This window comes from Lepidochelys olivacea (genome assembly GCF_965140295.1).
Source record: "Lepidochelys olivacea isolate rLepOli2 genome assembly, chromosome: 2".
Classification (NCBI taxonomy): Eukaryota; Metazoa; Chordata; order Testudines; family Cheloniidae; genus Lepidochelys; species Lepidochelys olivacea.
The window spans coordinates 6,598,034-6,623,752 of NC_140412.1; the positions used below are offsets into that span (position 1 = coordinate 6,598,034).

At 47.2% G+C, this 25,719-nt stretch overlaps 1 protein-coding gene across 4 annotated transcripts in view; it reads right to left on the minus strand.

Moving 5' to 3' along the window:
• ADGRB1 (adhesion G protein-coupled receptor B1) overlaps window positions 1–25,719 on the minus strand; it is a 376,148-nt gene that overhangs the window by 161,990 nt on the left and 188,439 nt on the right. For all 4 annotated transcript variants that reach the window (XM_084620795.1, XM_084620798.1, XM_084620797.1 and 1 more), the window contains exons 5-9: window positions 16,906–17,070; window positions 14,995–15,159; window positions 10,220–10,384; window positions 6,064–6,228; window positions 2,040–2,141 (exon numbers count right to left, since the gene is read on the minus strand). In XM_084620795.1, the coding sequence (XP_084476921.1) occupies window positions 2,040–2,141; window positions 6,064–6,228; window positions 10,220–10,384; window positions 14,995–15,159; window positions 16,906–17,070 (762 nt within the window). The remainder of the gene's footprint in view (window positions 1–2,039; window positions 2,142–6,063; window positions 6,229–10,219; window positions 10,385–14,994; window positions 15,160–16,905; window positions 17,071–25,719) is intronic.

Here is a 25,719-nt window from a genome sequence, read left to right on the forward strand (position 1 = left end):
AGAATCTCACAAAAGTGCCTGATTCCGTATCTCTAAGCTGAGGGATTAAAGCAGCAATGGCCGCTAGGCTTCTCCAGAGATGTCAAAAGGGGATAAATAACCAACAGCACCGCCTTTGAGCTGAGGTACTCTGAAACTGCAAACACGGCCATTTGCCTCCTCTGTGAGTCCTGTCCATTGTCCTTCGTTATTCCAGTCACCTCCTAATTTACAGTGATTTGCCGCTTTGGTGGCCTTTCCTTTGCTCATACCATCCCTCCTGCCATGGAAAAAGAGATGAATCAGTGATGAAGAAGATGAAGGAGGTGAATGAATGGCTGGATGAATGGATTATAAGGTGGATAGAAAGCTGGCTAGATCATGGGGCTCAACAAGTAGTGATAAATGGCTCCATGTCTGGTTGGCAGCTGGTATCAAGCGTAGTGCCCCAAGGGTCGGTCCTGGGGCCAGTTTTGTTTAATATCTTCATTAATGATCTGGAAGATGGTGTGGATTACACCCTCAGCAAGTTTGCAGATGACACTCAACTGGGAGGAGTGGTAGATATGCTGAAGGGTAGGGATAGGATACAGAGGGACCTAGACAAATTAGAGGATTGGATCAAAAGAAATCTGATGGGGTTCAACAAGGAGAAGTGCAGAGTCCTACACTTAGGATGGAAGAATCCCATGCACCGCTACAGACTGCTACAGGGACTGAGCGGCTAGGCAGCAGTTCTGTAGAAAAGGACCTAGGGGTTACAGTGGACGAGAAGCTGGATATGAGTCAACAATGTGCCCTTGTTGCCAAGAAGGCTAATGGCATTTTGGGCTGTATAAGTAGGGGCATTGCCAGCAGATCAAGGGACATGATCGTTCCCCTCTATTTGGCATTGGTGAGGCCTCATCTGGAGTACCGTGTCCAGTTTTGGGCCCCACACTACAAGAAGGATGTGGAAAAATTGGAAAGAGTCCAGCGGAGGGCAACAAAAATTATTAGGGGGCACATGAGCACATGATTTATGAGGAGAGGCTGAGGGAACTAGGATTATTTAGTCTGCAGAAGAGAAGAATGAGGGGGGATTTGATAGCTACTTTCAACTACCTGAAAGGGGGTCCCAAAGAGGATGGATCTAAACTGTTCTCAGTGGTAGCAGATGACAGAACAAGGAGCAATGGTCTCAAGTTGCAGTGGGGGAGGTTTCGGTTGGATATTAGGAAAAACTTTTTCACTAGGAGGGTGGTGAAGCACTGGAATGGGTTACCTAAGGAGGTGGTGGAATCTCCTTCCTTAGAGGTTTTTAAGGTCAGGTTTGAGAAAGCCCTGGCTGGGATGATTTAGTTGGTGTTGGTCCTGCTTTGAGCAGGGCGTTGGACTAGATGACCTCCTGAGGTCCCTTCCGACCCGGATCTTCTATGATTCTATGATCTTGTCTGACCCTTCCTGCCAGCACAGTGGACATGCCCTCTCCCTCTTTGAGAGTTTTCCAGTAGCAGGTGTGGCTAAGTTCACAATCAGGCTTTTATTGCTAATCGGTTTAGTAAACTTCCTTTGGATACACTTCCTGTAACCTGATTGCGGTGCATTCCGCAGACCCTCCCATGACTGCTTACTCCAGGCTGGGACCTAGGCAGAGACCGTGCCAGTGGATGACCCTAGGCAGCACAGGCTGAGCGATCCAAAGAGAACTACAGGGGCTGTCAGTGTCCAGCAGCCTCAATAAAAAAAACCCTTTACATTCATCACAGATGAATCCTGTGCCTCCTCCATCCCCCCGCCCCATCTCAGCTCCCATCAAGCACCGAGAAAGACCTTGAGAAGCTCACCTAAGAGCTGCCTCTGAGCCCTCTCGCGGCTTTGCCTCTGAACTGCCCGTTGCCCAGCAGCACAAGGCTACACCGCCTCCGGAGGACAGCGGTGCCAAGAGAAAACAGATGCAGCCACCGTGTGCTTCTGGAGAAAGCTCCCCAGCAGTCACGCACTTTATTAAGTCCCCCCCGAGACCAAGGTCTCCATGAGTTTAAGTTGACTCGACAGGCAGGGCGCGTCCTTCTCCTTACCAGTGGCATTGCGAGGACACCGGACAGCCGCAGCCTCTCCGGCAGGCGTTTCCTTCCAAACCACGGAAGCAAAGTTATCTTCATCGCATATTTCATGGGGCTCTGTAAAGGACAAAGGCACTGGGTTGGCTATGCCGCCAGCTGCTCAGCATGGGCAAGATGGGAAGAAAGTAAGGGGGCAAGTAGCAGAGAGGGGGAAGATTAAAGGGAGAGGCAGAAAAAGGACTTGGCAGTGTGGAGAAAAGCGTGCTGTGTAGAGAGCCAGCAGCTCCTGAGATTAAACCACAGCTGCCTCATCACTTGGCCTTGGGCAAAGCCACCTGACCTGTCTATAGCTCACGTTGCCTATCCGAAAACTGAACCTTGATCCCCTGTGAGGGTTAATTGACTAGTGCCCACCTCAGGTGAATGCAAAGTGTGTTACCTGCTTGTGCTTAGCTCACATTGTAGGGATCTGGGGTTCTGGTGGCAAAGGAGCCAACCCTGCGTGGGACCCATGCCTAGGAGGCATTACACCTGTCCTAGGCTATGTATGTTTAAAACACTGCTATATAGAACTGCCACATCCTAGAGGAGAAGACCAGGAAAGGTTGGAAGGGGAAAGGGGAGGAAAGAAAGGGAAAGGAGACACAGCTAGACAGAAACGAGGTTGAACCCGGACCACATAGAGAGCCCCCTCAAGCCCTGCATAGGCAGCTATTCTTGGGGCACTGGGTATCAGATGCTTACTTTGCCAGGCGAATATGGACAAGCAGAGGGTGTAAGCACCACCCCATAATGCCAAGAAGCTGGGTTTCCATCAGCTGCTCATAAGAAACGACCACTGCAGTGCCCAGCAGGCTGCTGCCATGTTTAAATGATGTGGCTGCTCCCGGCACCAGCGGAAAGCACCCCGTGCAGTGGTTACACCAACCTCCGGCTTCAGCTGGGTCTAACGGACGCAGGCTTGGGAGGAAAGGGGCGGCTGCAAAGTGGGGTGAAGCTGTGTCAGCCCACAGAGGGAGTCAAAATGGCCAACGTGCTGTCAGCGAGTTGGAAGCACATCTACTACGTGAGTGATGGTTTATGTGGGAAAAGATTACTTATGGTACATAAAACTGGGGAAGCTGTGAATCTGGTATTAAAACTATTTATCACTCCTTGGGGTGGGGAGGGAAAGCCTTATATGTAACGGTTTGCAATTACATTTTCTATTTATTGTGCATGTAACACTACCCATAAACCAGGCGGCTGCATGCACGGCTGTTCCCATCCAGGCCTGGCAGTTGCCAAGCCAATGCCAGTCATTGACTGGGCTCGGCAGCTGTTCACCGGGCTCTCCTCCTCGCCAGAGTTCAGCAGTGCCAGTAGTGGTGTGCCAAGGACACAATCAGCCGAGCCGCGGGGGAGGGCGGCAGTAGCTGCAGATGACTGAAGTAAATACATTTCCTAGGTCCTGAGTTTTACTGTGAGCTCAGGGGAGTTAGCGGAGCCTGCAGCCCCCAAGTGCATCTTCAGCACAGGGAGAGCTCACAAGTCCTAAATGGTGCATGACTACAGGGGGTATGGAATATCTCGGGGATCCGCTTCTGGGTTGTGGGTGTCCATCTTCACATGTGCTGCTTTGGAGCTGACTGCAAGATTCCTCCGGGTGGGAGGCAGGGCTGTGAATTTAAAGACGGGGCTGGAGCCAGAATTCTGTATCTGACAAACCTCTGACAGTGGGGCAGCTCAGATCCAGATCTTGTGGGTAACACCGATTTCTACAAAGGCCCCAGACAGGTGGAGTGACCCACAGGTACCCAGTTCAGAATGGAACCTACATCCAAATCCGTCTGTACTTGAAACACAGCTCCCCCCTCCCCATGCTTCCTGGAAGACCACTACCAACCACTAGCCATGATATTCACTCATAAAGAGCTCTCATCCCATTCCTTTTAATTGCCTGCTGTTGCTGTTGTAGGTATTCCAGTAGCACCTGAAGGCCCCCGCTGAGATCAGGCCCGCATTGTGCTAGGCACAACAAGAAACAGTCCCTTCCCAACAGAATTTACAATCTACATACACAAGACAGACAGCGGGGTGGGGGGGGAAAGGGAGTATTACTGGCCCTGTTTTACCAAAGAGTGCCTGAAGCACAGATTAGGTGATTTGCCCACGTTACACTGTGGCAGAGCTGTGAATTTGAGCCCAGATCTCCTGGGTCCCAGCCCAGTGCCTTAGCCATAAACCCATTGTGCCGCTCTGGTTCACTCAGTGTTTCAAAGAAGGATTATGGAGAGCTGCTAGCATTCTTTGTTGCAAAGCTATTGAGCTGAAGCAGCAAGGGGGAAGGGGACGGGGAAGGGCTCAGGAGAATGGCTCCCCCATGCCAACCCCCTCGCTCTCTCTCCCTAATGCCAACCTTCCAACCCTTTCTTGTCACTCCCGCTTGTGACAGCCCTTTCCAGGAAGTGCTATGTGATGCAGTGCATCAGGGATGCTCCTTAGAAAGACCTGGTATTGCCTGGCATTTTCTTGCCTACAAGCGCAGGAGTGATTCCCAGGCCAGGAGGGAATCAGTTGATTGCTGTAATTTTTAATATCGCTTTGTAACGGAAATCCTTTTTACTCTAGGAAGCGAGTTGCACTGGGAGATTTTAATATCAAACTCAATTAAGCTCAATCCTTCTGTTAAAACAAAATCAGGTTGGTATTTGAGTTTTCCTTGAGAATAATAATCAAGGAGGTTTATTTGTAGCCATTGACTTGCAGAGTCCCCCTTGCCCCCAAACCCCCCCAAAATAATTACAACAAGCTCCTTTCATGTGAAACACCCGCACTACTGAGATGTGCCTCCTTTTGTATATGATAGCACAGCTCCAAGCCCCTACCAAAATTAACAAAATGACTTGGTTTGCTCCAGATCCTCAGCCAGCATAAATCAAAGGTAAAGTCTGTGAAGCTGAGGATCAGGCCCAAAATTTTCCTATGGTCAGGGAATGCTGTTGGCTGAATTAGAAGAGAATCCAGGGGATGGACCAATAGTTGAAGTTAGGTGACACCTTCATGCTACCGTTTGGGTCTTTTCCCCTTTGATTCACAGAGACCTTTATGATCGTCTAGTCTGACCCCCTGTATAACACAGGCCATCGCACTTCCACAGTGACCCCTGCATCCAGCCCAATAGCTTTTGCTTAGGCTAGAGTGCGTCTTTTCAAGAGACACCAGTGAGAGAGAAGTCACCACATCCCTTGGTAATCAGTTTGGATGATTAAATACCCTCACTATTAAAAACTCTGAATCTTATCAAAAGGAACCAATTTGGCTCTCTAGTCTGACCTCCTGTACAACACAGGAGAGAGAACTTCAAGCAGAGATTTCCCAAGAAGGGGCTCTAAGACTGGCTTGCAAAGGAAAATAAACATTGCTTTTAAGCCCTTTAACTACCTGCTTCTGCTTGTGTTTCACATTTAGAAACCCAGGTTTTGTCTGCCCTGCAAAACTCTCCAACCTTGACCTCACTCAGGTTTTTCAGCCCCATAATTTGCAGCACGTTCTTCTCCCCTGGCAATAGCACCAGCGGGAGCTATAGACTAGCCAGGACTCAGATAGGCTCGGCCAGCACTGTGCTGTCTAACCCTGCTCTGGGTCATGCAATGGCATGTGGGTAACTCCAGCGGCTAGTGGCCCAGTGGGAGCAGTATGAATATGACAGAGCATCGGGGATGCTCCGGTAGTGCTTTCGCTGGGTACTCACACACCAGTTCTTTGCCTCTTGATAAATCATCAGCTGCCTGTCTCCAACCACATGCCAGTCAAGAAGCACTGAGCATGCCCATCCACTCACGGTAGGCCCAATCGCACACCCATTGAAATCAGGGAGAGCCTCACAATTGGCTTGGATAGGTGTTGGACCAAGCCCCACCAGCAGGCCTGTGTTATGCAGAAGGCCAGACCAGAGGTCCCTCGTGGTATTAAACTCTGACTCATACAAGCAGCAGCCCTTCCCCACTGTCTGTGTTCCCGATCTGAACAGAAAGCAGGAAGAGTGTGAGATACGTACCAGGACACTTCTTGTCATTACACTGCTTATACTCCTCCTTGGGCCCCTGACAAGAGTCTCCTCCGAAGAAGGGGCCGTAGCACACACGGTCACGTCTCTGCGTCCCGCCCCCGCATGAGGTCGTACAGCTCCCCCACGGCCCCCACGCCTGCCACTTTCCGTCCACTGCAGGAGAGCAAAAGAGGAAAGAAAACAGTTCCTGAGCAACACGAGGCAGCTCGTCCTCAAGGTAAACATTGGACATACAGTTTGCAGTGACACGGCTGGATGTTAGGTGTCGGCTCCCTGCCTTGAAAAGGCTCTAACACAAGTTAAAAGGAGGAGGAGAGGGTGCGTAGGAGTGATATAACAGTTCATATCTTGATTGCTTCTGCACATTGATGGCCTAACTCTGATCTCACATGCATGAGGGAATTCAGGAGCAGCTTCCTTGCAGTCAACCGTGTAAAGTGTGCAGGGGATCATAATCACACCTGAGAACTGTGGATTGCTTTTAAATGATTTTAGTTGTGGTGGAAGAAATGTGAACCCTGCAGAGTGGGGCCTTTTCAAAACGGAAAGTTAGAATGCAGCAAGCTGGAACGTAAATCGCCTGCATTCTAGCACACTGCGAATTCACTGGCTATGCGGACCCTGCTACAGCGCACTTCAAGTTCCCTGGTGCACTTTGACCTATTGCTGTTTGAAGTAGGAGTATGTTAAAGCATCCTGAGGAATTTTTCGTGCATGGTAGCAGGGGCACACTGCCAGGTAATATGTGCCACATTCGTGCACTAAGAATTTGCACCCCAGCTTGCTGTGCACTAACTCCCCGTCTAGACATACCCTGAAATCGTAGGCTTATGCCCAAAGTAAACACTACAAGATGTTCTGCTCCAGTGCAGGCTTCTCCTTATGTCTCGTCTTCCTACCTCAGCCCCAGCCTGGAAGGACCCTAGGACAGTGCAGTCTCCAGGCCCAATCACTCCTTGGATTCTCTCCTGAAACTGCTACTAAGGGTGACATTCAGGGGTCTCCCTACAGACACTTGTCTGGTAGGAACCAGGCTCAGGCGATCAGCTCAGTTCAAATCAACTACCGAAAAGCAGCATTAATTCACTTATCCCCTATCCCATTTTTCATCTGTTCAATGTGAAGTGGCGGTCAAAAAGGCTAACAGCACGTTAGGAACCATTAGGAAAGGGATAGATAATAAGACAGAAAATATCATAATGCCACTGTATAAAGCCAAGGTACACCCACACCTTAAATCCTGCAGGCAGGTCTGGTTGACCCATCACAAAAAAAAAGATATATGAGAATTGGAAAAAGTACAGAGAAGGGCAACAAAAGAGATTTGGGGTCTGGAACAGCTTCTGCATGACGAGAGATTACAAAGACTGGGACTGTTCAGCGTGGAAAAGAGACGACTAAGAGGGGATATGAGAGAGGTCGATAAAATCATGAGTGGTGTCGAGACAGCAACTAGAGAAGCGTTATTTACTCCTTTAGGTAACACGGAAATCAGGGTCACCCGATGACATTAACAGGCAGCAGGTTTAAAACAAACAGAAGGAAGTACTTCTTCACACAACGCACAGTCAAACTGTGGAACTCTTTGCCAGGGGATGTTGTGAAGGTCAAAAGTATAACTGGGTTCAAAAAAGAATTAGATAAGTTCATGGAGGATAGGTCCATCAATGGCTATAAGCCAAGATGGTCAGAGACGTAACCCATGCTCTGGGTACCCTAAAGCCTCTGACTGCCAGAAGCTGGGACTGAATGACATGGGATGGATCACTCAATAAATTGCTCTGTTCTGTTCATTCTCTCTGAAGCATCTATCACCAGCCACTGTCGGAAGACAGGATACTGGGGTAGATGGACCATTGGTCTGACCCAGTGTGGCTGTCCTTATGTTTCTATTTCCAGTTACCTGAGACATCCAGGCTTCCTGACTCATCTCACCCTGGGCTAAGATTTTGGGGTCTGGCTGTGGAAGCTCTGAATATAGACAGGGACAGGGACTGTCTGCCATTTATATTAGAGAGACAAGGTGGGTGAGGTAATATCTTTTATGGAGATATTTCTGTTGGTGAAAGAGATCAGCTCTTACAAGGCCTCTGGGTAAGCTCAAAACCTTGACTCTTCTGTTTTTCACCAACAGAAGTTGGTCCAATAAAAGATCCTACCTCATCCCTCTTGTCTCTCTCATATCCTGGGGCCAACACAGCTACCCCAACACTGCATGCACTTATATTACCATTTAATAACCGAAGTCTACAGCTTCAGTGCAGTACAATGACCATTTCACAAGCAGACAGACAAAGATTCCCTTCATCAGCTTAGGAGGTGAGGAGGTACCAACAAAGCAGATTTAGAGAAGCAGAGAAACCACACAGATACAGCCAAGAAGCCCTCCTCCAGCTGTTGTGTTATTGCCCACTTTGGGTTTCATTTTGAGTGAAATTCGCTCTTGTGCAAGAAGCTACCTCAAGGCCTACTCACCATGTAAGTGCAGCATAAACCCTCAAGAACTTAAATTGGCCACATTCCTTCCTGGAACAAGTCACCTGTTTTTACATTCTGGGCCTCGCATGTAAAAGATTTTGGCTGCAGTTTAACTGTCTTTTCTCAGTGCGTATGGTTGGTTCACATGCCTTGGAAATGGGATTTGCAAGCGCTCTGAGAAATGGACTGTAAGGTTGTCTAGTTCCATTGTAACTTCTCTGAGTGCCTCTGCGCGCTCTGTGGACATGCTGCTTCGTAGTTCACTTCTTACTATTAATAATGACATTTAACATCTTCAAAGCACAGTACAACTGCTAATTAATCCTCCCAACGCGGCTGTCAGGTAGGGAAATATCCTCTTCATGTCACAGATGGGGAATAGTGCGTTGTCTGTGGCCATGCCGCAGCTCAGTAACAGAATGAGAACTAGGACCTAGGAGTCCTGAATCCTCATTTTAATCACATTTTAGCAAATCATTTAGGAGGCCTAATTTAACAGGATCCTGGGAGGTGAGGGATTACTTTTCTTCTTTCCTTAACTGTGGAAGAACACCATTATCACAAAGCATATGCTGTGCCACAGCCTCTAGCCCTTTCTACACCAATGTCAACTGCGCTTGCACTTTGGGCCGTGTCCCCATGACACTCTAACAACAACTATGATAACAGAAGCTCAGCGACTAAAAAAAGATAGCAGGGCCTATTGGTCTCAGTGTAGGAAAGGACAATGCCCTGCCTAAGCTCTGCTTTGTGATTGTGGTGTTCTGCTGCTAGAGAAAGTAGTCCCCCAAGGACCTTCTGATATTCTCTGAGGAACAGCACCCCTGCAAAGCCCTCAGTTAAGCCCACCTATCTAAAGGGTGACTTTGAACCTTTAGTGATGTGGAAGCCAGGCAGCTGAATTCTCTTTTGCCAGAAGCTGGGAATGGGCGACCAGGGATGGATCACTTGACGATTCCCTGTTCTGTTCATTCCCTCTGGGGCACCTGGCATTGGCCACTGTCAGAAGACAGGATTCTGGGCTAGATGGACCTTTGGTTTTACCCAGTATGGTGGCTCTTATGTTCTTATGTTCTCTGCTATCCCACAAGCCCTTCTTAGTAGCCTGCACAAAGCCCATTCCCTCAGAGAGCAGCGAAGCGTACCCAGACCGAAAACAGCCGACTCCAGAGAGTCAGGGTAAGACAGATGACTGAGACCCACTGGTATCAAGCTTCTCCGACATGTGCTTCCATTCTGGTTTATGTTCCTTTCTGAAATGGCCTGTCCTAGGTCCTATCCCCCATGACATAAAATCAGGGTGGTTATACCTAACTATGAAGGGCTGGTCACAATGACCTAGAAGCCACGGATCTTGCTCCCCAACCAGCCTCACAGCCTAGTCACGGTGAAGGTTCAAACGTGTGAATACTATGTCAGTTTCAACCATAAATTGGACAAGGAAACAACTAATATAAAATAGGAGGAGTGTGAAAATACCATAGAGACATAGAAAGAATTCCATAGAAGAGATTTAATGGATAAGGGGGGGTAATTTTTTCAAAAGCACCAAAGTCACCGAGGAGTCTAAGTCCCATTGACTTTCAATGCGATTTCAGTTCCTAAGTCATTTGAGAAATGGGACTTAGGTACTTTTGAAAATGTTACCAGGTCATTTGCCACTGACCTGGACATTGCCGTAGGAAGCAATCTCTGGTCTCCACCCAGTGCCCCTGGCACTCTGCTCCCCCATAGGAAGGTCCGTTGCACTCCCGCGTTCGCTGCTGGGTGCCGTTGGAGCAGGTTGTAGAACAGGGACTCCAGCTCGACCACTCATTCCAGTTCCCGTCCACTGAGTGGCCCAAAGGGAGAAAAAGAGACAGAGAATGTGAAAATCCCTTTCACCAGGAGTGAGGCCTGTTCCGCAAGACCAGGCCAGTGAAGCGAAGGTTCTGTTGCACTGGACACAATGCAGTGCTCCAAAGCAGAGAGAGCCACCCTGCATGGACTGACAAAGAGATGTAGACAGGTACCCCAGAGAAGGAGAGCTCAAACTCTGCCCAACCAAGGGTTGCAATACCAATTCATCTGGAACCTTAGGAACACAGGCTATGACAGTATCACATGACATGACATGTGATATTATAACATGGCATACAATAATCCAAACTTTTTGACTTTCATAGTAATATTAAAAATGATAATATAAATATAACGTAACAATCAAAATGATAAAGTAAAAAATACCCAGCTATTTTGACCCAATTGAGATAAATTGTTCCAATAATTTTTCATCAAAACATTTAATCAAAACCAATATGTTCCTGTGGAAGATTTCAATTTTGCCAAATCAGCATGTTCCAATTGAAAAATGGAAAACTTGGAAAAATTTTGACCCGGTCTAGTTCAAAGTAGCATGTGTGGAAGGAAAGAAAGATGGATGGATGAACCTTAAAACTCCATCTGTCTTTCAGAGAGAATCTTTTTACAGGAACTCACTATTATTCAATGGAATTCACTCCGTGTATCAGGACATACCCTCTAGCATGAGTGGAAATTAATAAAGATCCATGAGTATGTTTATATATATGTATCAATGCCCTTCTCTTGTTGCTGAATTAGCATTGACAGGCTTCGCGTGTCTCTGAACGGAAACATCTTGGATAATTAATGAGCAAAAAACAGCAAAGGAAAATTACGAAAAGCACAGGTTAGGAATGAAACATGAATGGATTTTATTAGCATGATATATTTTAAAGCATTCCCCAGACTGGCAGTCCTACTCTAATTAGCCCCAATCAACAGATATTTCATCTAACTCTTCTACCATTCCTGCTTTACCTCATTAGCAATGGCGGTTGTTATCTCTCTGGCTGAGAACAAGCAAGGCTCAGTGGTATCCCTATTATTAAGGTTCTTATTCTCTTCTGAACCCCATTTCTTGGAGATTTCAGCTCTCTAACGAATTAAAACTTTTTCTCTCTGGCTCATCAGTCCCAAGCGCAAATTGATTTTTTAAAAACTATTTGACATCTGGTTCCTTTTGTAATTTACAAGCTCTCAAAAGGCACCAAATTAGTCTCAGGGTCTCATTGCTTTTTGTTTGTGCACATGAAAGAAAACGTATCATAGCCAAAACGTACAATTTTAAAGTCGATGGGAGTTGCAGGGCTCAGCAGATCAGAGCATCAGGCAACTTAGTTCAGTACCTATTTATGGATTTAGGGGCCCGGCTTTAGCCACTCCAGAATAAAGGCTTTGACACACCTATGTTCATGGCATTACATAAATGCATATTAATACCAAGTAGTGAATACTAAGAGATGCTCACCATCTGCAAACCCCACTGGAGTCAATGAGGCAATTCCTCCCAGGAACTGGCCGAATAACAGTCATAATAATTGTGGAGCTGTTCCTAACTCAACGGAGCTATGATTCACACCAGCTGAGGATCTGGTCCCATGTCTCTTACAGTCCAAATAAGAAATATATTGCAGCAATTACCACAATAGCCCCCTTTGCTATAGTACCACGGCACACTGCAAGGCTAGGGGCTGTTCTTGTCACAGAGGAATGTAGCGTTTTTGGTGTAAGGGAGATAAAATGGGAACATGTCTATAGGGATCTGCCTTTGGCACCTACCAATGAAATCGTGGGAGAGGGATAAGGTCATATTATACAGAGACAGGATGGTCATGTGTTTGGATTATTCATGTATTGTATTTTCAGTAGTTTAGGAAATTAAGCCAGCAAAGCTGGCTGTGGTTCCAGGTTACATCCCTCCTCATAGCTCCAATCATAAAGGGCCCCAATCCTGTAAGGTGCTGAGAACCCATCATTCCCATTGACATCACTGGGAGCTGAGGGTGCTCGGTAGCTGGCAGCTGAGACCGCAAACAGCCAGAGCTTATGAAAAGCAAATAACAGTGTATCTCATTAGAAGTTCATCTTCTAGAGTCTACGTAGATAATTTGCTTGTCCTCTCCTCTCCTTCCAAAGTGGCGCAGGGGTCACTCTGTGCCACCGACCCCACAGAATAAAGTGTCATTGTGCCATTAGCAGAGCATTGTAACCATGTGCAGTGATGAATCCTCGGAGTAGGGCAGTAATAACTGATATGACTGTCAAGTGTATAAAGCACTGACTAGCTCCCATTGTTGTGTTTCAATGAGTCCTCCAATGCAGCCCTCGTTTGGCACAGAAGAGCCAATGATTACCTTTGTGGATTAATTAAAGCTGAAAGGTTTCAATTGGGCTGCCTTTATTTGCATTGCTATTTTATTTGCAACAGTATATGTATTTATTTTTGTCAGAGCCATTAATTATGTATCAATGTTAACTAGGGATATGCTTTATTCCCCTAGCATTGCCAGCTCTGACCTCCTCAATTTGTCTCTTTATGGGAGAGCCAACTTGGTCTCTGCGAAGTTCTAATTCCAAGCAGAGACTTTAGGAACAAAGCCAGAAATCCAAGGATAGTTACCTAATTTGGGAACTGGGTAGCAAAATGTGACAGCAAATGTGGGGAGAAATTTCACAAAATTCTCACCCACACACATACACTTCCCTCCCCCCATATGGAAATATTAAATTTTGAAGACGATTTTTGTCAAAATTTGAAAAATTTCAACCAGCCCTATTTTGGGAGGGTTGGTTACAGATCCAACATTTGGACTGTGTTACTCAGAAGCTTCCTCAGGACTTGCAAACCTCTAAGCTAACATGGGCTGTTAGGATATAGATATTCAGGCCTGTCTGCAAAGGCCTATATTTTAAGAATTTAGGTGTATTCTTATCACTTGGCTAGTTATAGAGATATAAAAGAATCAAAATCACTGTCTGCTGGTGTAAGGGCCTTCTCTTACTGTGACAGTCTGAGGCCCTGTTCTTAGGCTCAGGCCTTTGGCTAAGCAGCAGAGGCAGCCATAAGCTGGGAAGCGACCGGTCACCTCCTCACATTCCAACCTAGTCACATTGAAAGAAGGTGCTCTTGGGCTGTTAGGATACAATCCTGTCCTGATAGTGCCTATCGCCTCCAGAGAAGGGAAGTGCCTCAAAGATGTAAAAGGAAACTTAGTTTGATAGCATCCTGTCTGGCAAGAACTCACTTATCAATAGCTGGGATGTGAAATCCTCACTTCTGTATTGTCTTGTCATTATAGTTCCCACTTTGCTGTTGTTTGTCTGTATAATCTCTGTCTGGTTCTGTGATTGTTCCTGTCTGCTGTATAATTAATTTTGCTGGGTGTAAACTAATTAAGGTGGTGGGATATAATTGGTTACATAATCATGTTACAATATGTTAGGATTGGTTAGTTAAATTTCAGGAAAATGATTGGTTAAGGTATAGCTAAGCAGAACTCAAGTTTTACGATATAGTCTGCAGTCAATCAGGAAGTGAAGGGGTGGGTGTGTGGGTGGGGGAGATGGGAACAGGGAATAGGAGTGGGGAAATTGGAATCATGTTTTGCTAAAGGGGGAAATGGGAACAAGGAATGGGAGTAAGGAAATTGGAATCATGTTTGGCTAAGGGCAGGAATGGGAACAGGGACACAGGTGTAAGGCTCTGTGGTGTCAGAGCTGGGAAGGGGGACACTAAGGAAGGAAACTGGAATCATGCTTGCTGGAAGTTCACCCCAATAAACATCGAATTGTTTGCACCTTTGGACTTCGGGTATTGTTGCTCTCTGTTCATGTGAGAAGGACCAGGGAGGTAAGTGGGTGAAGGAATAAGCCCCCTAACATGGGCTACGTTTTGGGACACGCGCAGGGCTGATTTATGGTTTTGAGAATGGAAGCTGTGCCAAGTACAACTATTTTTATATGACCAAAAAAATAAATAAATCAGCCACTTCTCTGAGATTCGCTTGGAGGTTCTGGGTTCTTTCCAACTTTAAACTCAAAGCAAAACTCAGTAGAGTGCAAATCTTTGAGAAGTAACATCTGGAAGGTGATGGGGGGCATTCACATGAGCCACTGTAAAGCTGCTAAGTTCCTCACAGCTCAAATGCTAACCTGGCAAAGTAGCTCCCAACTTACCATGTGGAATAGTGTATGAGAGGATAACAGAATCTCAGCAGTAAGACACTAGAACTAACCCTGTTCTACTTCATGTTGTTTGCCCCAGGTTACTTACTGGGAATGGGATTTCTGACCCTAAGATTGCAGTTGGTACTGGACACGTTTCCAGATGGACATCTCTGGAGACCAAAGTCCTCTAGCTGTGAGGAGAAGCAGCAGCAGTACAAGCGTTCTCTCCACTGCCCTCCACTATCCTTCATATCTGCCCTAGAGAAGCCACTTCAAGAGTATCTTAATCTGCATGCCCTCTCTGCTGATAGGACCAACTATGGAGCCAGTTACTGCCAACCTTTTTGATGGTTTTGGGTGATGTAGAGAGCTGTCCACCAGGAATGGGGCTGAGAGCCTCTGGAGGGAATGCTCTGTTTTTTACCGCCTTACCTGGGCAAAGTGCAATGTTGCAGAACTTAGTTTGTTTTTCAGGTCCCTCGCAGGGGTTTCCACCAAACTGAGGGGGTTTGCAGGTGCGGGTTCGATCCCTGTAACCCCGCCCACATGTTGAGGAGCACAGACTCCACGGAGACCACTCGTCCCAAGTGCCGTGCACTGAAATCAAAGCAGAGGGAATAAACAACCCTTCCCGGGGAGTCTTAGTTAGCTAAAGAATCATTACATGGAACATGGTATCTTGCCCCTAGTAAGAAACCCATTAGAAACCAGCGTGGGAAGGACCAAAACAAATCAGCCAGGAACGTGCAGAGGAGAACTGCGTGGAACATTTCATGAACTGCCACCAATGGCTCTTCACTAGTTTCACAAACGTGAAAAATCCTGACGCGCTTTTCACTGACCATCCCCACCCCTTCACATTTTTGTGCTGGAGGGAAAAGGCCTTTTTGAGCAGCAGAAATACACTTTCAGAAAGAGAAAACCCTGGTGACGTCTGGACAGCTCCAATGTCAAAGGCACTAAATGCAACACCTCTGCTCATGCGACTTTACCCAATGCTTCCTCTTTTATTTCTAAACCTCCACAAGGCAACAGCCTTTTAGAAAGTTGTAGCAATGTCAGGAGGCATACTCTAAGTGCTAATGCATCATTCAGTGGTGACCCCGTCACAGGCAGTGCTAAAGAGACTTGGAATATCGAGATGGGCTTGCAAAACTCCGGTGTACGGCTGTACCAGCACTGACGAGTTACCCCTGGTAACTGCTAGAATTAGACACCACACGGTGCAGCATGGAGCTGATCAGAAACACTTTGACAAAACCATTTTCCATTGGAAAATGTAGCTCAATGGAAGCCAAAACACTTTGCAAAATCAGATCAATTTTGCTTCAGAACAAAAAACAAATTCGGAAACTGTTCAAACATCCCATTTCCATTTTCTGAATGAAACCTTTCAATTTTTTCACTTTGGAATGACTTTCTGGTTTTGAAAAAAATATATAATATAATATAATATAATATAATATAATATAATATAATATAATATAATATAATATAAAATTTTAAAAAGTAAAATCAAACCCAAATGTTTTCACACATCCAAAACTCATTATTTTTTTCAGAATTTTCTTTCATGGACAATTTTTGGGTTCCATTCCAAATAGGAACAACGACAGATTTCAAAATCTCGAAAACCTTTACGTAACAGACTTTTCATCCTCCACACAGGTCTGTACAGCAGTTCAGTTTGGACAGCATCCAGGAATTTGCATCCAATGAAGTGAGCTGTAGCTCACGAAAGCTTGTGCTCAAATAAATTTGTTAGTCTCTAAGGTGCCACAAGTCCTCCTTTTCTTTCAGGAATTTGAAAGTTTGTCCTAGCAGCCATTTGGGTTATAAATCAGGATAGCAATTTTAGGCTTCCCAGTACTGCTCAGTTGTAGAGCAATATAATCTATTATATTATAGAGCTATTATAATCTAGGCATAGATTATAATATAATCTATTATATTATAGAGCTATGACCTCGTGAGGTTTCTTCCAACCCTGATATTCTATGATTCTATGATATGAGTAGAAGGCAATGCTGGGAAGTAGGGGATGTGGGAGCAGGCAGAGTGGGTGAGCACAGGAGACCGGCAGTTTCTCCATTACAAATTGGTTTCTGAAACCTGACTTGGCTACATGAGAGCAGCATGGCTGCTTGGGAGACAGAGATTGCATAAGGCTGCAAACTCAGGGTCTTGGATCCTGAGCTTGGGAATGCTCATTGCCATTCTGATTTGGACAGCAGAGCAGTTCCTGGTAATGCGGGGAACATTTCGTAAGCGCAGTGTCGGGACCCCAGATCCCGCGCGCCTCCTCCTTCCCCGCAGTTTGTGCCCGCGGAGTTGGTAGCGCACCTGGGCAGACGGCGGAGTTGTTACACGGTCTCTGCTCCCGGAGAGGCCCGCTGCACTGAGTACTGTAGGAAGACGACACGCAGAACCTGGTTCTGGTCTGCCAGCCCTCCCCGCAGGTGGTCGAACACACGCTCCACGGGGACCACTCCTCTGCCGCAGGGTCACCTGTCGGGTTCAGAGCAGAAGGTGAGGCCACGGTGTCAGAATCTGGCGCGGCAACCCCGACGGTTATAGCGAGGGAGGCAGGAGACGGGGATCCGGTGGGGGTGACAGCATGCTTTGGAAAACAAGAGAAAACCCACCCAGGCTTTCCCCTTTCTCACTGGCCTCTGCCAGCCTGCATTAGTGGAGGCAGAGGGGAGCAGAGAATGAGCCCGGTGAGGACACTGACTGGAGTTGCCCAACAAGTTGTTCCTTATAATCCCTGCCTACCATCCAAAGCTCAAACTGCCCCTTTGCAGCAAAGACCTAACAGACCAAGATCGTGGCCCAAATGCCTGCGTCGCCTTTCAATACCTACCCCACAGGAAGGGCGTCAGGAAGACAAGAAGAAGCATCCCACGGGATACGAGATGGGAGTGCAGTAGAGAGGAAGAGACAGGCCTGCATATTCCCTCCATCACTCACACAACACTAATGAAAATGAATGACCCCCGTCACCTGCATTTTAACTAGGTCACTGCTCAGGACGGGATGCTGGCTACCTGACGATCTCTCAGAGTGAGCAGGTGACATGGGCAGGGAGGGAAGAGGGCATCCCATGGCTTCGATACCCTCCAACACACACGAGAACCTAGCCCCGCAGATAGAAGCCAAACAATAATCATTTAGCGAAACCTCATTTATTTCAGATAGAGTGTTGAAAATGACATCTGGGGCACCTGTAACGTACCATACAGGATCTATAACACACAGAGACAATCCATAGAGCTGGACATTAGTGAGAGAATGAGCAGAGTTCCCAGCACCCTTTGACCCAAGAGAGGAGATGAGGAATGACCAACATGCCCCTCTTCGCAGTTCCATAATGTAGGGTTAGAAGACCACCAACCACCTACCAGTGCAACACGAGATAGTTAGCAGAAGCCCCTTGTGGCATCTCCCTTTCAGAGCTAAAAGCTCTGAGTGCTAACTCACCAGACTATGATAGCCACTGACTGCTCAGGGAGAGCTTTGTGTACAAACCACTAGCAGGGTAGCTGGGCCATGGGATTTCAAGGGATTGTGGCAAACCGTATCGGACCAATCAGAGTTGGTATCTGTATATTTGTCCAGTGGTATTCTAGGAACTATAGATCTCTCTGATTCAGTGCAGGTGTTGGCTTATATTTCATCTGCTTTTGAGGATTGAAGCTATTCGGACCGTTGATGTTTAATGATGTCCCACTGTAAGGATGAAGTGAAGGCCATTGGTAACTCTGGATTTAAGAGCTACCAGTGGATGAGGACTTATGGAGGTTTTACAGAGAACCTTAACCACAAAGCGGGATGGACTTGTCTTGATTTCCTTTGCTTGACGTCTCACTGACTCCTGCTCTGGCTGATATTGCATGGCAGAATTAAATAGGAGAGAGAAATTAGGATAAATCTTTACCTTCTACTAATTCAGGTCCATCTGTGCTGTAAAACAAACACCTTGGGCTGCCCATTCACAGCACAGATGCTCCCCCCCCTCAAGGTTAGATAACAAAAAAAAGGAGAGTTTTTGTGCTTGCAGTCCTGTCTCCCCTGCTCAGTGTGAACGGGGGGGGGGGGAAGTGGGGGGACGGAGGGACAAGAAGAATACTAGATGCAACTGACCATGTTCATTAAGCCAAAAATGACCAATACCACTTTGTTCTGTTGATTTGCATCTGGAGATTAACCCATCCAACCAGTGGCTGTTCGACCAACTCTGACAATGGCTATTCTCAGTCACTGCTTCTAGAGTAATCAGTCCTTGTCTAGAGACCTTGGGACAGCAGCAGAGCATCTCTCTGCAGCATCCGATTTTGAAGTAGAGGACCCTCTGGGAGATCGGTACAAGAGGATGGGATTGTCATGACAACTGGGCCAGGTCTTTGATAACTGACGGCATTCTGACAGCCCTGTCAGACAGATACAGCGTTACTGGACTTAAAGTTCCCTAGCAGCAAGTCCCACTCCTCATGAGCAGCCTTCTCCATCACCACCACTTTAGCAGCACCCTTGCCTCCTAGAAGACGCCCAACAGCCGGTATAATATCCAGGGAAAGCTCTGCTCCAGCTCTTGGACTGCTGCTCCCAGGCTTCCCTTCAGACCTACCGCTCCAGGTACATCTACACTGCAAGGGAAGGTGTAACTGTAGCAAGGGGTAGTCATACCCAAGCTAGCTTTAATCTAGCTAGCATGGGTAACGATAGCCATATAGATGTGGTGGCCCAAGTTTCAGAGGACCAACCCAGGGTCCCTGGAGGGCCTGTACTCTGGCTGTTAGCCCACGCAGAAGCCACGCCAGCCCACCTACACTGCTATTATCACCTGTGCTCGCTAGATTTAAACTAGCATAGGTGTGCTTACCCCAGGACACGATCACACCTTTCACTCGCCGTGCAGACATACCCTAACACAGCATTAATTGGGCACTTAATGATTTGCACTGCTCAGAAAACCACCAGGGATTTTTTTTTTAACCCTGCACCAGCAATTCCCAGCTCTGCCGCACCAGTCTTTTAGCAGACAACCAAGCCAAGAGTGTAAAGACAATGACCTTCTTGGCAGGGCTGAGAAAGTTGGGTGTGGGCCAGCTGCTCTTGGGGGGAAATCACAGCAAAGCTGGCCCCTCAACTGTAGACGGTGATGGGGCTTATCTTCTTCTGCCTCAAACCTAGCTCATGCTTTTTGTACATCATCTATGCTGTTACCAAGAGGCAGACCATCCCTCTTAACTGGCTCTTTAAACACTATCTGTCTAGGCTGGAAAGCCATTTCCAAAGAGAGAGGCAGGGGAAAAGCCCGCAGTGTGACTTATGTGTTCCCTCTGTCAATTGTACGGTGCATAGAGAATGGGAAATTTAATAGTCCACTCTGCAATCTAATCATATCCCAGTGGCTGTCTCGGATGCACATTTGAAAGTGCCACATTGAAATGAGAGGTAGGATGCTGCCTTCTGTACATCATGGCACTATTAGAGGAATTAATGTCCTCTGTGTCCCAAGTTTCACCTCCTACCTCTCTTCCCCCTTTCTTATTCTGAGCATTTTCACTTTCACAGTATGGAGAGCCATGACTAGATGGGAAAGGGAATCTGGTGGGACCTTTTGCAATTATCATCACAGCTCTTGCATTTCCCCTGACCGCACTTTCTAATTCAAAAGAGTGGGTTTTTTAAAAGTTTTATCTCTGCTGGCTGGGGAAATTTGCCTGTCCAAGCCTCAAGCCCTGAAAAACAGGTTTCCACTCACTCTGGACCTGCTCCACAGAGCTGCTCAGAACCCCTGGGCATGAGGCCACAGGAAATCTTTATCCACATCCTGAGGGTGCCAATCACAGAAATCTTGCCCGTAGAATATTTTGTGCTTTTCAGGTCAGATCTTCACCTGGTGTAAATCAGTGTAGCTCCACTGATTTCAGTGGAGCGACTCTAATTTACACCATTTGCAGATCTGGCCCCAATAGTTTAAATATGTTCATATTTACTAATCGCTGCATTCAGTGTCCCTAATTAGTGTCAGTTAAATGCCACTTATTTAAGGACAAGATTCTGCCCTGATCACTGGACCAGGTGTTGAGGGGCCACCTTGCAGATGGAACCCCTGGGTAGAATTCCAGCTGAGGCAGCCTGAATTCCTGCTCGGGGCTTGTAATGAGGGAGCACTCACCCCCTGAGCTCCTCCTGCTGACAGGTCTTCAGTGCTTAACCCTCCAGCTGGGTGTCACAGTCAAAAATTAACCCTTTCCAGGGTAACAAAAGTCCAATATACCTGTTTGTCTTCAGCTCCAGCTGTGGGCCCTTTAAATTCAGCCTTTCGCTCAGGCTTCCAAAGAAGCCTGTCCCCTAATTGGGATTTATACACTTCGCCTGTGGGTGGTGGGAGTCAGGTTAGTAGAGACACACTCTGCTACTGTTTTTAGAACAAGAGGTCCCTCTGCCAGGCACCCCTTGTATAGAATGGTTTTACTTCACCAGTCACTGCTAACTAGTTTAATCCATGGTAAGCATGACGTGACAGTGGCATCTTAGCATAGTATGATCCATGGTAAGTACACAGAGTCCTGTGTTCCCCTTCCGTTAAAATATAGTTAATCACAGACCTTCTTAGAGGGGAGCCCCTAACTGGGACCCTAGGCCCCTAACCCTAAAGAAACAGCTACAAGCACAGTCACAAGTAAGCAGACTTACACACAACTTGAGTTCCAGCTTTGTTTCATTTTTTTACCTGGGAACACAGCCTGCCTGGAACTCTATGCAGCACACAGAGCTACCTAGGGCTGAATAATATAACTGCGTTACATGTCTCATTGCTTCTCCCTTGTGAAAAAGGCAAGGGCATGCTGCTCCAAGGAGATGCACTAAGATACGGAAGCTGTGTTTCTTCATGTTGGAGTTTCCACAAGCTCAGGTGAGAGGGCAATGCCGTGTTGATGCCTCTACCCTCCCTCTGACAATCAAAGGGCATGCAGGCAGATTTCCTACTCCTTTTGTGCCTGCTGCATCATGAAGCAGTGGGGATGACACAACCCAATGCAACTACCTTATATAACACCAAGTCAACTGCTACTGTATAAGTAACAAGTACTTAGAAGAGGGTGCTGGCATGGAAGAAAGCTTCAGGCTATCACACAATGACAGACCAGGGTGTCTGGTTTAATGGGGGCCAGCCAGACCCCCACAAGCTATGAAGATGCTTAGCACAGTGGGGTCTGTAGCAGAAGAGTGGACTTGGAAAGCCTCAGGTGTAAGGCCTCGGAGCTGTGCCTCATGGACCACCCTGCCTGACTGGCTGAGGAGGCTTGCAGGCCAGCTCTTAAGCCGGGCAGCAGGAGCAGCTGACTGGCTGCTCCATGCACCTGCTTGCGGATTCTCCACCTCCTTGTGCCTGTCTCGTTCCAAGCCCTGCACCCAGCCTCAACCCTGCCCCGCACCTGCCCTTGCTCCAGTCCTGCCATAGCCTCACCATGGCCTCTGAACCAGCCCTGCTCCTGTGTTCTCTGACTCCGGTTCTGACCCTTGGTCCTGGTATTCTGACCCTGATTCCTGCTCCAACCACTAGATCTGCTGGCCTATGACCAGGGATCCTGACAGAAGGCCCTGTAGCGGCAGCAGCTCGTGGTACGTGGAAGGATGTGTCAGAGCCGCTTTCACCACGGTCAAGAGATTCAAAAAGTGTCGATGCCTGCGGGTAGAGGGGGATATCTGTCCAGGCGAGCGCAACACTCAGGGGATAAACGGGGCTCAGTGATTGCTGATGCTGAGCAATCCTAGTAATGAGTGATGGAGGGAGACCTCTGGTGTTAGGTTCGCTCCAGGGCCGGCCCTAGACCACATGGTGCCCCAGGCGAAGAGTGTCTTCGGCACCCTTCTCCCCCGCCCCCCGCATTTGTTACACTTTTGAATACCTTATTTTTATTGCGTTTGTAGCCCATTTCATGACTTTGATGCACAATCTGCATGCATGACTTATCCCTGACATTTGAGACTGACTGGTGATGCCCTGCCCCTTATATACCCACGAGAGCGTAGCTGACAACATTCTACAAGACTTGAGGAAAATGTCGTTCTCAGAAAGTCTGGAAGGTTCCACAGGATTCTACAAAGGTCCAGAACATTCTAGAAGGTTAATGAAAAATGAAGCCGCATACGGGATACCTGCAACATTTTACTTCAAATATCCTATTTTCCCTTTTGTCGCTAACAACAAAAACAGCACCCCGAGCCCAGCACCCCCCAACCCTGGCACCCCAGGTGGTCGCCTGAGTCACCTACCCCTAAATCGGGCCCTGGCTAGCTCATCCATCATCCCTTCATCTATGCCAGTGTAGGGCCCTACCATCCATCCATTTACTTCCAGGGTGCCCATCAGTATGGTAGCTGGGCACAATACACTGTTCCCCATCGTATACTCTCCTCTGTTTCATCCAGCCCAACTTTATAGGAGACTGACAAAGGGAAAGGAAAAAGGTGGGAGGGAGAGAAAAGTGGGAAACCCTGCTGACTCCATCTCCTGGTCCTGTTCTCTGCCCATGGGATAGGAGTGACTCTCATTGACTTCACTGGGAGTTATGTGTATCCTGCAGCGGCAGAATAAGCTGGAGTCTAGGACATCACTTTGCTGGGTCTAACAATGAGAAACAGTCACAGCTGCTGAGCTGTGGCCTTAGCTGCGGGTGCTGATTGTGATGCGAATTTGTCTTGGCAAACAAATTTAAAAAAAAAAAAAAAACAATCAATATGTGAGTGCACACATGTGCCCAGGAAGCTTAATTAATTTCTTACAGACTGGAAGTAGCTTTGTCAGACTAGCTCCTTGTTTTGCGGAATAAGCAAAAGCTGCAAATGAATAATCTCCGATCTTCATTGTAGATGGGCAGGGCCCTGGAAATGCCTGTGCACTCAGCAGACTGCTGACAGCCCCTTTCCCAGATGGTTATGGGGAATTGCTTTCTCTCTTCCTTTTTCATTCACAGCTGCACACGCTTAGCCGAGGAGGGAGTTAGCAGAGGTGCAGATCAAGAGACTGCCAGTGTCACCACACTGGCAGCTGGCTACAGTGCTCCAAGGAAGAGGAGAAATTAGCAGCCCACCTCACGAGTTTGACAGTGGAGGAAGGCTGCTGTCAAGGGTTTGCTTCCTTAACTTCACACCACGTTCCAACTAGCAGAGCGACCAGGCTCACGCTCTGTGTCTCATCAGTTAAAGTGGCTCACGTCCTGACTTTTACCCTCCTTGCACTGCAAGATCAGAAAGAGCCAGGTCCCCACGTGTCCCACAGACATTACAGAGGTGACCTTATCCCACCTGCTCCTGCAGGTTTGCTGCTTTCAGCATATTCCCAGCAGGCCCCACAGTTCAGCTCCAGATCTGAATTGATGCAAAGTTAAAGGGTGTTTGGAGCTTGGATTTTTCCATGACAACTGCAGAGTTCCTCATTTAAAAAAAAATATATATATATAAACCATCCTGGGTGATAAATGAAGGCAAGAACCCAGTGTGTCTGGTACATCCGTGAGCACATGTTACAGGGAAGGTGCAGTGAGCCTAGTGAGTGGCAAAGCCAGGGGAGTGCTGGGCTCCTGTCTACAGGGAACAATAATTCTCTCCCATTTCACCGTGTCACAGGGGTGCTGCCCTCTGGTTGCTGGCGAGCCCAGCAGATGCTTGTTATGCATCTTAACAGGCTAATCAAATGGAAAGCCACAGCAGGTGAAGTTGGGAGTGAAGGCTGCCTGCTCACCTCTCCCCAGCGCCTGGTGGAAAAGCTTTAGCTCTTGTGTCAGATTAACAAGGGCTGTTGCTGAGATGGCTCTGGCTTGCTAAAGCCTGAGAGATCCCATGCTGTGCTGTGACTGCAGGAGCCCTGCTGACTGAATCTCCTACTTAGCTGGACTCTGGTTATATTCCCCGTAGGTAGGGCTGGTCGAAAACGGTTCATCAGAATTGCTTTCCACCAGAAAAGGCTGTTTCGTCTAAACTGAAATATTTCAACAACATTCTCTTTTAAAAAACTGGCAAAAATAATTTACAAATTTTTGGATTTTTGATTCAAAACAGCTTTTCATTTTGAAATTCACTTTTTAAAATTTAAATAAAAATGGTTGAAATCAAAACCAACCGTTTCAAATGTATTGCAACAAAATGTTTTGATTGATTTGAAATTATTTTTTTTTTAATTTAGTTTCACAAAAAGAAAATTGAACGCTTGGAAACTCTAGTCCCTCCACCAATCTCTCTCCTTGTTAGAGAGGTAGCTTTCCAAATGCAACCTGGAGAACTGAGATCCATTTCAACCAGCCATTTCCTTCACTCTTCAAATACCAAATCCCCTTGGACTTTGCCTCCATGGATTTAGTAGTCCAGGTTTAGTTTTGCAAACAGTGAGCACTTGCCACAATATCTGGGTTCAGTGCAATATAAGGAACCATAACCATCACATCTAATAGGAATGGCTCACCATTTGAGTCACCTGAAATGGTACTGGGGCAGAGCATCGGGGAACAATCTTGTACTGGCTGAGGAGGACAAACAAGATGACCAGCTGGGACCACGTGTTTCCCATCTCCATAGCTACAAACCACACGGCGAGTGACTCCTTTCTTACTAATGGTGGGTTATCTATTACTAGAACCAAGTCAGTGTTCATGCTCAGACTAGGAGGAACTCCCCCCACCCTCACCCCAAGTTCTGGAAGGGGAACTAGCTCTCAGTGGCTGTCTGTGATGGCAGACCCCCTTGTTGCAATGAGCCTTTCTCCACTCAGCAGGGTAGGGTTGTGTTAATGACAAAGGGCCTGACTCGCATCTCACTTACAGAGGTGCAAATCAGGAGGAATGCCAGAAAAGGCCATGCAATCACAGCTGCAGATGTCAGATTGGAACCAGGCACTAAGAGCCAAATTTATCCCGGCTATAAATAAATCCACTGACACCAGGGACAAATTTAACCCAGGCGATCAATTCTGTCTTCACTTACACCTGTGTAAATCCAGAGTAGCTCCCTGGAGGTGATGGTGTAAATCCAGAGTAAGTCCATTGACTTGAACAGAGTTAGTCTGGATTTACACAGATGTAATTGAGATTAGAAACTGGCCCAAGGGGAGCTTCTAGGACAATGTGCACACGGGGATGGAAAAGGCCC